At 45.2% G+C, this 13,705-nt stretch overlaps 1 protein-coding gene across 2 annotated transcripts in view; it reads right to left on the bottom strand.

Moving 5' to 3' along the window:
• USP14 (ubiquitin specific peptidase 14) overlaps positions 1-3,152 on the bottom strand; it is a 58,628-nt gene extending 55,476 nt beyond the window's left edge. The window contains exon 1 of one of the 2 annotated variants that reach the window (XM_017873536.1): positions 2,827-3,152. In XM_017873536.1, coding sequence (XP_017729025.1) covers positions 2,827-2,842 — 16 coding nt within the window. In that variant the 5' untranslated portion in view covers positions 2,843-3,152. The remainder of the gene's footprint in view (positions 1-2,826) is intronic. The other variant, XM_017873537.1, reaches the window with a different exon arrangement.
• Between the last annotated feature and the right edge of the window lie 10,553 nt (positions 3,153-13,705).

Genomic DNA, 13,705 nt, shown 5'->3' with positions numbered 1-13,705 from the left:
GGAGTAATTAACAATATAAGTATTATAAAGGCTACAGCAACAAAGCGGAATGCTTCATAAATGAGGAAAGATTCCCTGGATGAAGTATTAACTTCTGAGTTATCACTATCATTTTGAATCTCAAAGAAAAGATTAAGTGTTAGAGACTAGGAGAGAACAGAAGTATTCCCAGAAAAGAAGGAAAACATTCCACAGCAATAAAGCAACATGGTATGTTCTAAGATGTAAGTAATTAATTACCAGAGAAAAGGGAAAGCAGCAGTAGATGAAACTGGAAGCTGACTAAGGATCAAGTTATGGAAGATAAGTCATCCTAAAACACCCATAAAGAGACCAGGCACGGTGGCTCATGCCTGTAATCCCAGCACTTTTGGAGGCTGAGGCGAGTGGATCACCTGAGGTCAGGGGTTCGAGACCAGCCTGGCCAATACGGTGAAACCTTATTTCTACTAAAAATACAAAAATTAGCTAGGCATGGTGGCAGGCACCTGTAATTCCAGCTACTCGCGAGGCTGAGGCAGGAGAATCGCTTGAAACCAGGAGGTGGAGGTTGCAGCGAGCCAAGATTGCGCCATTGCACTCCACACTGGGCAACAAGAGCAAAACTCAGTCTCAAACAATAAAAAAATAAATAAAACAAAACACATAAAAGCTTTATATTGTAGGCAATGTGTAATTCCTGAAAGGCTGTCATAAAGGCCACTTTGGTCTGTTTTTTGTCTTGCAGAAGCAGAGAAATCGGGCTTGAAGAGGGCACACTGTAATCACCGAAATAAACTAGAAGCATATTACAATAGTACAAGCTAAAGATGCTACAGGATTAAACCAAAACAGTACTAGAAATAAAGGAGAGGAAACTACCTGAAATTTACTGCACTATTGCCATGAGCAAGTTACTTAAAACTTTTTGCTTATGCTTACAAGAGGAATTACACCAGTATCACAGGATTATGTTGAAGATTAAAACAAAGCAATATATACAAAACCCTAACTCTGTAAGAGGCACAGGTGTGTGTTTATTTTTAGAGACGGGGGTCTTGCTCTGTCACCCAGGCTGGAGTGCAGTGGCGTGATCACAGATCACAGCACCCTCTAACTCCTTGGCTCGTGATCCTCCCAACTCAGCTTCCCGAGTAGCTGGGATTAAAGGCACACACCATGGCCCCTGGTTTTAATTTTTAATTGCACTTATCCTTAACCATTTAATAATTTAGATATGTAATTTTTTTTCTTTTCTCGAGATGCAGTTTCGCTTTTTTTCACCCAGGCTGAAGTGCAATGGTGTGATCTTGGCTCACTACAACCTCCGCCTCACGGTTTCAAGCGATTCTCCTGCCTCAGCCTCTGAAGTAGCTGGGATTACAGGCGCCCGCCACCACTCCCGGCTAATTTTTGTATTTTTAGTAGAGACGGGGTTTCAACATGTTGGCCAGGCTGGTCTCGAACTCCTGACTTCAAGTGATCCGCCCGCCTCGGGCCTCCCAAAGAGCTGGGATTACAGGCGTGAGCCACTGCGCCAAGCCTACATACTTAATTTTCTACTAAATCTTATGAAATAGTACTTAAAATGTTCTCTCCATTTTAATATAGAGCTTTTTGCTGACCCTCAAAATACAGATTATCGATATGGAGAGGTCAAAGGAAGGAACCTTTCCCTCATTTGAGGGATGAGGAAAAGATCTGATTAAATATTTAAGATAAAGCTCAAATTTTAAAGAAGAAACTTTGGTCAGCGCTGGCATTTTTTGAGGAAACATAGGGGTTTTATGTGTGTGAACCTACTGGTGTGTTTAAGTATTAGAATATTTCAAGAGTCATTCTACTGTTGTTATGGCTTTAGAAAGGGGTTGGGCAATCATTAAGAAGTCGATTCAAGATTCTAGACCATCAAGAATCCACCTTGAGATCAAACAATACTCTTATTCGTATCATGCTTTGTAAATGCTGAATCTTCAATTAAGGAACTGTGACAGAATAAATAGGGATGGTCAATGAATCACACATCTACAGCCAACTGGAGACACCACACATATTTTAGGTGCCATTTTGAATAAGGCTAGGGAGCAGCAAGGTCCATTCTCTAAGTAAAAGTGATCCCTGGCCAGTACCTTGGACTGTCAGCAAGCAAAAAACACAAGCCCTTGTCAAATGCCAACCAAGAAATGACACCCCGGGGATACGTGTATTCATCTATTTCTGAAAGCTCACACCATGTTTCGGATAGAGAAATCCAATGCAACGTCTGATGAAACGAAAACGAAGCAAAAAGGTTTACAATCTGCCTCGGGACAAAACTAAAACTGGTACCAAAGGGGCGGTCGAACAAAGGCAAGGGACAAGAGAAGGGCGAAGGGCGACGAAGGGCGGCGAACGCCGCTTGGCAACCCCAAGAAGGATGAAGGCTCACCTTCCATCCCGGGTCCCTCCTTCCCTCCCGTTCTTCCCCGCTCCCTTCCACGGCGACCACTGAGAAGCCCAAAGGAATCGCCCTGCACCTCCAGCCTGGTGCCCAGCGCCTCAGGACACACCCTCACTTTCACCGCACACCAGAGCAGCGTCAGAAACTATTCTGCAGCGTCACGACTTTGAGAGGCTTCCCCATCTCCACTCCCCCCATCCATCGGCGAACGGCGCTCCCCTGCCACGCAGGGCTCCAACCCAGCCCGGAGAGGGGTAGGTGCCAGGGTTGTCTCCGCACCGCCGGCCCCGCGCACCCCACCCCGACCCCTCCCGGCCCATGCCCGGCGCCCGCCAGTGCAGGCCAGGCCTACGCGGAGGCCTAGCGCCGGCCCAGTGTGCTGCGCGCTAGGCCAGGACGGGGCTCACCGGAGTAGAGCGGCATGGCGGGGCGCGGCGGAAGGCGGCGGCGCAGGAGGGCTGGGCCTGACAAGGGCGGCGAAGAGACAGAGACCAGAAGCAGCTGCGGCGGCGTCCGACGCGGAGGCGCGGTGGCGGCGGCTTCGGTGCGACGAGAGTCTCATTCAAACCGGCCACTGGCGATGACGCAGCAACACGCAGAACACCCGTGCAGCCCCGGAGCGACTGCAGGGAGGAGATAGGGCGGCAGGGCCAGGGCGGGGCCTGGAGGTGGCGAGAGGAGGGAGGAGGGGGAAGGCGGTGGAGGGGTGGCGGGAAGGAAGGAGCCAGCAAGGGAGGGACGGGCTCTGGGCCCCAGTCACAGCAGCAGGTGCGCGCCTGCGCACTGCCGCCCACCGCCCTGCGCCCACTGGCCACGTGGTCTTGGCGCGGCCCAGCCCTGCGGCAGATGAACTGGGAACTTGGTATCCCACTTGCTGTCTGAGGCTGAGGCGGGAGAATCGCTTGAGCCCAGGAGGTCGAGGCTGCAGTGAGCTGTGATCGTGCCACTGCACTCCAGCCTGGGCGACAGAGTGAGACCCTGCCTCAAAATAAAATAAATAAAATTAGTGGTTGTAAAGTCAGAGGTGTTTTGAATCCCATACTAGCTAGCTGTATGATGTCTGCAAACCTCAGTTTTCTTGTTATTCACCCACACCTCATTTTACTGCGGTTTTTTTTTTTTTTAATAAATTGAAGGCTCGTGGCAACCCTGGGTTAGCAAGTCTATCAGTTCTTTTTTTCTGACAGCATGTACTCACTTTGTGTCTCTGTGTCACATTTTGATAATTCCTCACAATCATTTTGAATTTTTTTTTTTTTCTTTTTTTTTTTTTTTTTTTTTTTTGAGACGAGAGTCTCGCCTGTCGTCCCAGGCTGGAGTGCATGTGGCCGATCTCAGCTCACTGCAAGCTCCGCCTCCCGGGTTCTACGGCCATTCTCCCTGTCAGCCCTCTCCGAGTACCTGGGAACTACAGGCGCCCGCCACCTCGCCGGCTAGTTTTTTGTATTTTAGAAGACGGGGTTTCACTCATGTTAAAGCCAGGATGGTCTTCGATCTCCTGACCTCTGAATCCGCCCGTCTCGGTCCCAATGCGGGATTACAGGCTTGAGCCACCGGCCACCGCGCCCGGCCTATTTTGAACTTTTTAAATACTATTATATCTGTTCCAGTGGTCTATGATTAGGGATCTTTGATGTTACATAGTAACATCAGATTGTTTTGGGGTGCTACTAACCACCCCCATGTAAAACAGCAAACTCCAATGTTTTGTGTATTCTGACTGCTCTGGCAACAAGTCATTTCCCACAAGGGATCAAGGCTTGAGTTGAGGACACAACTGCAGATGTGGTGGAAATAGCAAGAGAACTAGAATTAGAAGTGGAGCCCGCAGATGTGACTGAATTGCTGCAATCTCAAGACAAAGCTTTAGTGAGCAAGGAGTTGCTTCTTATGGATCAGCAAAGAAAGTGGTTTCTTGAGATGGAAACTACTCCTGGTGAAGATGCTGTGAACACTGTTGATTGACAACAAAGGATTTAGAATAGTCCATAAACTACGGAACTGTTGATAAAACAGAAGCAGGGTTTGACAGGATTGACTCTAATTTTGAAATAAATTCAAATCTGAAAGTTCTTCTGTGGGTAAAATGCTAAACAGCACTGCATGTCACAGGGAAAACTCATGAAAGGAAGAGTTAATCCATGTGGCAGATTTCATTGTTGTCTCATTTTAAGAAATTGCCACAGCTACCCCAAACTTTAGCATCCACCACTCTGATCAGTCAGCAACCATTAACATTAAGGCAAGACCCTCTACCAGCAAAAAGATGACAATTCACTGACAGCTCAGATGATCCTTAGCATTTTTTAGCAGTAAAGTTTTGTTTGTTTGTTTGTTTGTTTTGAGACAGGGTCTCACTCTGTCACCCAGGCTGGAGTGCAGTGGCACAGTTACGGCTCACTGCAGCCTCAACCTCCCAGCTCAAGCTATCCTCTCACCTCAACCTCCTGAGTAGCTGGGACTACAGGCCTGCGCCACCACACATGGCTAAATTTTTTTGTATTTTTGTAAAGACAGGATTTCGCCATGTTGACCTGGCTGGTGTTGAACTCCTGGTCTCAAGCAATCTGCCCACCTAGGCCCTCCAAAGTGCTGGGATTTCAGGCATGAGCAACTGTACCCAGCCTTGACACTAAATAGACTGCAGTATAGTAGAAACATAACTTTTATATGCACTGGGAAACCAAAAACTTTGTGTGACTCACTTTATTACAATATTAGCAATATTGCAGTGGTCTGGAACTAAACTAGCAACATCTTCAAGTTGTGCATGTAAAATGGAGAAAATGGCATAATATCTACATCACAGAATTGTTATGAGGACTAAATAAGATTATGTATAGAAGATTCTTAGCACAGTGCATTGCACATGGTTGCAATAAATGATACCTATTTTATATTACACAGTAAAACTTCAAAGGGATTTTGCAGGGTATGCTAGAATAGCAGGCTATGGATAGCTTTATTTTCTATTTTTTTAATGTTCAGTAATATATTTCTATGACATATATATTTAAAAATGTATTTCATAGATTGGCTGGGCACCATGGCTTATGCCTGTCATCCCAGCACTTTGGGAGGCCGAGGCAGGTGGATCATTTGAGCTCAGGAGTTCCAGACCAGCCTGGGCAATGACATGAGACCCCCATTTCTACAAAAAATTGAAAACTTAGCCAGGCATGGTGGTGCACACCTGCAGTCCCAGCTATTCGGGAGGCTGTGATGAGATGGGAGGGTGGCTTGAACCTGGGAGGCAGAGGTTCCAGTAGCCAAGATTGCATCACTACACTCTAGCCTGGGTGACAGAGCAAGACTCTATCTCAGAAAAAAATAAATAAAAATGTATAGATCATCTGTGGAAAAATGTGTGCTGCCCTTTGTTGAAGTTGACAGTAAAGGAGGCCTAAAGATTGAAAGATTCAGAGGCAAATCATCATCCTCTCTACTACACTCACATTGCAACTCGTGCTTTTTTTTTTTTTTTTTTTTTTTGCTTTTCTTTTCTTTTGAGACAGAGTGTTGCTGTGTCGCCCAAGCTGGAGTATAGTGAGCAATCATGGCTCACTGCAACCTCCGCCTCCTAGGCTCAAGCGATCCTCAAGCCTTAGTCTCCCAAGGAGCAGGGATTACAGGCGTGTGCCACCATGCCTGACTAATTTTTGTGTTTTCAGTAGAGATGGGGTTTCCGCCATGTGGACCAGGCTGGTCTCAAACTCCTGGCCTCAAGCGATCCGCTCACCTTGGCCTCGCAAACTCCTGGAATTACAGGCATGAGCCACCATGTCCGGCCAGCTTTTTCTTTAGTAACTCATCACACTTCTGTTCTTTTAATGTCTGTATTCCCCCAAGTACACTATAAACAGGAATTGTGGCTATCTGGTAGGCACTCAGGAATTACCTGATGCTGTGAGAACTGGATGTGAAAGTTACCTATCTGAAGTTTATTCATTCTGTAGATGACCAGGGAATCTTGTAGACCAAGTTTTGGTCCCTTTGGTACCATTAGCTTCTTCCAGCCTCTTTGAAAATCTGCAGACCTAAACTTAAGACAGATGGGGGCAGAGTGAGGAGGTGGAACCATGCTAGCAACTGAAAGGAAGCATAAAAAGAAATTTGCACAGCTGGCCTTCCTAGACGTCAGAGAGAGTTGTAGATGACAGCAACCTCATCGCCATGACACACATTGCTAAGCCCTGCCCTCCATGTGTTTAATGGATGGGATTTTCTTCTTAAGGTTGACTTCTTTAAATAATGAATAAATTGTTAAGATCTTAATCTGCATGTTTATACATAAATAAGTTCTATAAAAAATGACCAAATATCAGAAATGTTTTCACTTGGTGAATTACCTACAATTTATTGCTTAGAATGCACCCTCCCTCCTCATCTGGCCATGGGAAATCCTGTCCAACTTTAAAGTTTCCATTTAATGCTTTTTTACATAAACTGAAAGCCTTCTTGTACAATCACCCCTTCGTGTCAAATAGTATTATGTTTTATTATGGCTGTTTTAGTTTCCCATGAGCGCTGTAATTAATTATCACAAGCCTAGTGACTTAAAACAATGTAAGTTTATTGTAAGTTTATGATCTTACAGTTCGGGTGGTCAGAAGTCTGAGTCTTGTCTTAACATTAAGGTGTTGGCAGGACTGCATTCCTCCTAGAGGCTCTGAGGGTGAATTCTTTTTTTTTTTTTTCCCAGACAGAGTCTCACTTTTTTGCCCAGACTGGAGTGCAGTGGCATCATCTCAGCTTACTGCAGTCTCCGCCTCCTGGGTTCAAGCAATTCTCGTGCCTCAGCCTCCCAACTAGCTGGGATTACGGGCACAGACCACCACGCTGGCTAATTTTTGTATTTTTAGTAGAGACAGGGTTTTGCCATGTTGGCCAGGCTGCTCTCAAACTCCTGACCTCAGGTGATCCGCCCGCCTCAGCGTCCCAAAGTGCTGGGATTATAGGATTGAGCCACCACACCCAGCCTCTGAGGGTAGATCTGTTCCTTACTCTTTCCAGATTCTATATACTGTCCACATTCCTTGACTCCTGGCTCCATTCCAGCCACAGCATCACTCCAACCCCTGCTTGAGTGGTCACAGCGCCTGCTCTGACTCTGACCTCTGCCTTCCTTTTAGAAGGTCCCTTGTGATTACATTAGCCCCAGCTGAATAATTCCAGATACTATTTTCATTTTAAGATCCTTAATCACATCATCCAGTCCCTTCTGGACGGCAACCAACATATTCATAGGTTCAGGAGATTAACACATGGACATATTTGTAGAAGTATTATTCTGTCTACCAAGGACTGCCAATAAATAATAAAACAAAAAACAACAAATATCACTACACTTTCTTAGAGCACTTATAGTTTAATATTCCTATGTTTCCCTCTTCTCTCTCTACTAAATTATAAATTATATAAACCCTACTGGACGCAGTGGCTCACACCTATAATCCCAGCTCTTTGGGAGGCCGACGTGGGGCAGATCACTTAAGGTCAGGAGTTCAAGACTAGCCTGGCCAACATGGTGAAATTCTGGCTCTACTAAAAATACAAAAAATTATCCTGGCATGGTGGCATGCGCCTGTAATCCCAGCTACTTGGGAGGCAGGGGCAGAAGAATAACTTGAACCTGGGAGACAGAGGTTGCAGTGAGCCAAGATTGTGCCATTGCACTCCAGCCTGGGTGACAGAGCGAGACTTTCTCAAAAAAAAATAAAAAATAATAAACTATAAGCCCTGTCTTAAATAATCTGGGATCCTGCCGGGCATGGTGGCTCATGCCTGCAATCCTGGCACTTTGGGAGGTCGAGGCTGGCGGATTGCTTGAGGTCAGGAGTTTAAGACCAGCTCGGCCAGCGTGGTGAAATCCCCTCTCTGAAAATATGAATCTTAGCTGGGCTTCATGCCAGGTGCCTGTAGTCCCAGCTACTCGGGAGGCTGACGCAAGAGAATCACTTGAACCTGGGAGGCAGAGGATAACCTGGGAGGGAGAGGATGATCTCAGTGAGCTGAGATCATGCCATTGCACCCCAGCCTAGGCGACGGAGCAAGACTCTGTCTTAAAAATATATATGTAATAATAATAATAATTTTGGATCCTAGACACACACACACATCACATGCGCATGCGCGCGCACACACACACACACACACACACACACACACACACACACACACACATACATTCTATAACCTAGAATGGTAATTTGCCTAAGAAGATTTTCAGTAAGTATTTCCTGGCCAAGTATGGTGGCTCGTACCTGTAATCCCAGTGCTTTGGGAGGCCAAGGCAGGAGAATGGCTTGAAGTCAGAAGTTTGAGACCAGTCTAAGTAACAGAGACTTTGTCTCTACGAAACAAAATTAAAAACAGTAGCTAGGCAGGGTGGCTTGCGCCTGTAATCTTAACTATTTGGGAGGCTGACGTAGGAGGATCACTTGAGCCCAGAAGTTCAAGGCTGCAGTGAGCCATGACTGCACCACTGCTCTCCAGCCTGGGCAACAGACTGAGACCCAGTCTCCTAAAATATTTTTTTTAAAGTATTTCCTAAATGAATTCATAACCTAGTTTTGGATCAACAGATGATGCAAATTATATTAGGTGAATGCTAGGCTGCTATGGCAAAGGGGCCACAAGATTAAGTTGCTTATTTATTTATTTGTTTATTTATTTTTGAGACAGAGTTTTCGCTCTTGTTGCCTAGGCTGGAGTGCAATGATGTGATCTTGGCTCACCGCAACCTCTGTCTCCCAGGTTCAAGCGATTCTCCTGTCTCAGCCTCTAGAGTAGCTGGAATTACAGGCATGTGACACCCCTCCCGGCTAATTATGTATTTTCAGTAGAGATGGGGTTTCTCCATGTTGGTCAGGCTGGTCTCGAACTCCACACCTCAAGTGATCCACCCGCCTTAGCCTCCCAAAATGCTGGGATCAGGGATGAGCCACCGTGCCCAGCCAGATTCAGTTGCTTATTGAAGATAGAAAATTATGCAGGAGCCACGGAAGAGCAAGTAAGTACTTGTATCATGAGGTTGTTTACAGACCAACATTCCATCTGTAAAGCTCCTCTGCTACCCGCTAAAGCAGTGCTTCTTGAAGGTGAATGTGAACGTGTATCACCTGGGATCTTGTTAAAATGCAGATTCTGATTTCCTAGGCCCTGCGTGGAGTCTAAGATACTAACAAGCTCTCAGGAAACAATAATACTCAGTCTGAAAATTACCCTTTTGAGTAGTAAGCTGTGAAGGGGCTTATCTTTTACTTGGTTGAAGATGTGTTTCAGGTACATCCAAGTTTCAGGCCCTAAGAAGAAGAAATAGAAGACAAAAAGAGTACAAGGCAGCAATTTCCTTTTAAGCAAGAGGAATGGGAGGAATGTGCCCAAATCACTCCCATTCACATTTCACTGGTGAAAACAGTTATGTGACCATGCCTGGCTGTGTGCAAATCTGGGAAATATAGTCTCTAACCTGTCACAGATATACACGTCCTAATCCTATTATGACGCAAGAAGGAGAGAATGGATTTTCATGGAAAACCAGCAGTCTCTGCCATGCAGATGGGGTTTCTTTTGTCAATAATCTTCAAGCTTATAAAGTTTTTCTAAAACAAGTGATCAAACTCCTGGTGGTTTAGTTTTCTCAACTGTAATATGAAAATGATCATATCTGTCCCTGGACCTTCCTAGAGTTGTAAGGTATAAATAGCTAGTTGAGAGCATATATGTCAGGAATAATGATCAGATAGAGCTAAACCACAACAGAACAAATAGCAGATGCACTCATCTGTTTATATATCTGCATATGATTAGGCTAAGTTCTAGGCTAAGTTCAATTCCCAAAGTTTTCATTATTAAAGCCAAAACAGAAATACATGATTTGCAATCCTCACTCTCAAAACGTTTCTTTTAGAAACAAAAATCTCTACAACTGGACATGAATAAACTGTCTGGCCTTATCCCTAACATTTCTTTACCTATATTACCTCAAATTCAATGACACTTGGCCAGGCACAGTGGCTCACACCTGCAATCCCAGCATTTTGGGAGGCCGAGATGGAAGGATCACTTGAGGCAAGGGGTTTAAGACCAGCCTGGGCAACATAGCAAGACCTTGTCTCTACTATAAAAACGACAACAATAACAACAACCAGAAAAAACCCGAGTGTGGTGATGCACGCTTGTAGTCCCAGCTACTCCAGAGGCTATAGTGGGAGGATCACTTAAGCCAGGAGGTTGAGACTGCAGATAGCTCTGATTGTACCCCTGCATTACAGCCTGGGCAACAGAGTAAGTCCCTGTCTCAAAACAAAAAAATTAAATGATGCTTGAAGATACTGTGCTTTCTTACCTTCCATCGTTTTCCCCATGTTACTACCTTGGAATGTTCTTCCCAATTCCTCTCTACTTATTTCTCACCTCCATGATACAAACCGTGAACTTTTCTCTGCTTATTTAAGCAACTGCTTTTTGTATCACTCAACATTTTATTACCATCTTTAAATATATAGTATCTTTTAACATTTAATATTTACTATATTTGACATTAAACATTTAATATTTACTGTCTTTTATGTGTATAGAGCAGTTATTATCTTTCTTATCTTGTTTTTGTTTTGTTTTGTTTTTAGTTGAGACAAGGTCTCACTCTGTCACTCAGATTGGAGTGAAGTGTCATGATCTCGGTTCACTGAAATCTCTGCCTCCCAGGTTCAAGAGATTCTCCCAGCTCAGCCTCCTGAGTAGCTGGGATTGCAGGCACCCATCACCACACCCGGCACGACCACACCTGGCTAATTTTTTGTATTTTTAGTAGAGACAGGGTTTCACCATGTTGGCCAGGCTGGTCTCGAACTCCTGCTCTCAAGTGATCTGCTCGCCTCAGCCTCCCAAAGCGCTGGGATTACAGGCGTGAGCCACTGCCCTGGCAGTTATATTATCTTTCCATCTAGACTATGAATACTTCTTTGCAGCTCCTTCAATAATATTTGAGAATCATTTCAATTAGAGAATACAAGGTCATATCATACTCTGAAGCACTTTAATAATTATCATTAGATTGCTATCTGCATATTATCTCCTTCGTGTCCGGACAGTGCCTGCATCTATGCTGTTCATCTTTGTGTCTCCTAGGCCTGGTACAGACTCGGCGTGAAATAGGTATTCTATATATTTGGTGAATGAATGGGTTGAGGGTATTAGTAATAGGAATTCAGAGAATAAAGAAATTGAAGGGGGTGGGAAGCAGTTGGGGGCAGGACGGTTCTAGAGAAATATAGAAACAGCAAAACCTGGCTGGGCACAGTAGTTCACGCCTATAATCTCAGCACTTTGGGAGGCCAAGGCAGGTGAATTGCTTGAGCTCAGGAGTTGGAGACCAGCCTGGGCAACATGACAAAACTCTATCTCTACAAAAATACAAAAAATTAGCTGAGTGTAGTGGCGGGTTTCTGTAGTCCCAGCTACTCAGGAGGCTGTGGTGGGAGAATTGCTTGAGCCCAGGAGGCAGAGGTTGCAGTGAGACAAGATCGCACCACTGCACTCCAGCCTGGCGACAGAGCAAGACTCTCAAAACAATAAATAAATAAATAAAATAAAAGAAGAAGGAGGAGGAGGAGGAGGAGAAAGTGGCTCACACCCGTAATCCTAGCACTTTGAGAGGTCGAGGTGGAAGGATCAGTTGAGCCCAGAAGCATGACACAAGCCTGGCCAACATAGCAAAGTCTTTACAAAAAATAAAAAATTAGCTGTGCTTCATGGTGCACACCTGTAGTTGCAGCTACTCTGGAGGCTGAAGTGGGAGGACTAATGAAGCCCAGGCGGTCGAAGCTGTAGTGGGTCGTGATTGCACCACTGCACTCCAGCCTGGGTGACAGAGCAAGGCACTGTCTCAAAAAAAAAGCAAAATCTCAAAGCAATCAAATTCATCAATTCAATAATTATTTATTGACTGTCTACTTAGGGACCCTGCATTCCAGGAGTTCACAGTCTATCAGAAAATGTAGAAAACAATTGCTGAGTGTGGTGGCTCACACCTGTAATCCCAGCACTTTTGGAAGCTGAGGCGGGAGGATCACTGGAGACCAGGACTTCAAAACCAGCCTGGGCAACATGGTGAAACCACGTCTCTACAAAAAATACAAAAATTAGCTGGGCATGGTGGCACACGCCTATGGTCCCAGCTAGCTGGGGGCTGAGGTGGGAGAATTGCCTGAGCCCGGGAGGCAGAGGTTGCAGTGAGCCAAGATCGTGCCACTGCCCACCAGCCTGGGTGACAGAGCAAGACCCTGTCTCAAAAAAAAAGAAAAAAAGTAGAAAAGTAGAAAAAAATTAAAATACATAACAACTATGCATATGGGTGGTAGGAGGGAGACTAGAGCAGAATGGAGGACCTCTATGTGGGGCTGTGGCAATAGATAAGGTGGCTGGCAATATGGGACGAGATTACAGACAGCCTGAGTGCAAGGGTTAAAATACTAGTCTCAATTAGGTGGGGTTTTCTATCTCCTTAAAATTACTATTCATCACAAAGAAGAAAAATAATGTTGAAATGTCTGTGCAGGCCAGGTGAGGTGGCTTGCGCCTCCAATCCCAGTACTTTGGGAGGCCAAGGCAGGTGGATCACTTGAGGTCAGAAGTTCCAGACCAGCCTGGCCAACTTGGTGAAACCCCATCTCTGCTAAAAATACAAAAATTAGCCAGCATCGTGGCGTATGCCTGTAGTCCCAGCTACTTGGGAGGCTGAGGCAGGAGGATCACTTGAACCCGGGAGGTGGAGGTTGCAATGATCTGAGACTCTGCTACTGCACTCCAGCCTAGGTGACAAAGCAAGACTCTTTCTCAAATAAATAAATAAATAAATAAATAAATAAAAATAAAAATTTAGTAAAGTAATGCCCATACAATTTTACAATTCAAACAGTAACAGGAAAACATTTAAAGAAAAACAAAGCTCTCCTGTCTCATTCCACCTACAATCTCACTGCTCACCGGCAACTGACTTTAATTCTTTCTGATTTTAGGTCTCCTGATGATCACATCTATAATTCTAAATAATATGCTTGGGCCAGGCGTGGTGGCTCACACTTGTAATCTCAGCACTTTGGGAGGCTGAGATAGGCGGATCACGAGGTCAGGAGATCGAGACCATCCTGGTTAAAACGGAGAAACCCCGTCTCTACTAAAAATACAAAAAATTAGCCGGGCATGGTGGCGGGCGCCTGTAGTCCCAGCTACTCGGGAGACTGAGGCAGGAGAATGGCGTGAATCTGGGCGGGGGAGCTTGCA

The sequence above is a fragment of the Rhinopithecus bieti genome, unplaced genomic scaffold, assembly GCF_001698545.2.
Source record: "Rhinopithecus bieti isolate Rb0 unplaced genomic scaffold, ASM169854v2 scaffold_6946, whole genome shotgun sequence".
Taxonomy (NCBI): domain Eukaryota; kingdom Metazoa; phylum Chordata; class Mammalia; order Primates; family Cercopithecidae; genus Rhinopithecus; species Rhinopithecus bieti.
Note: the sequence above shows the minus strand (reverse complement) of the source record. Positions and strands in the feature narration are given on the sequence as shown.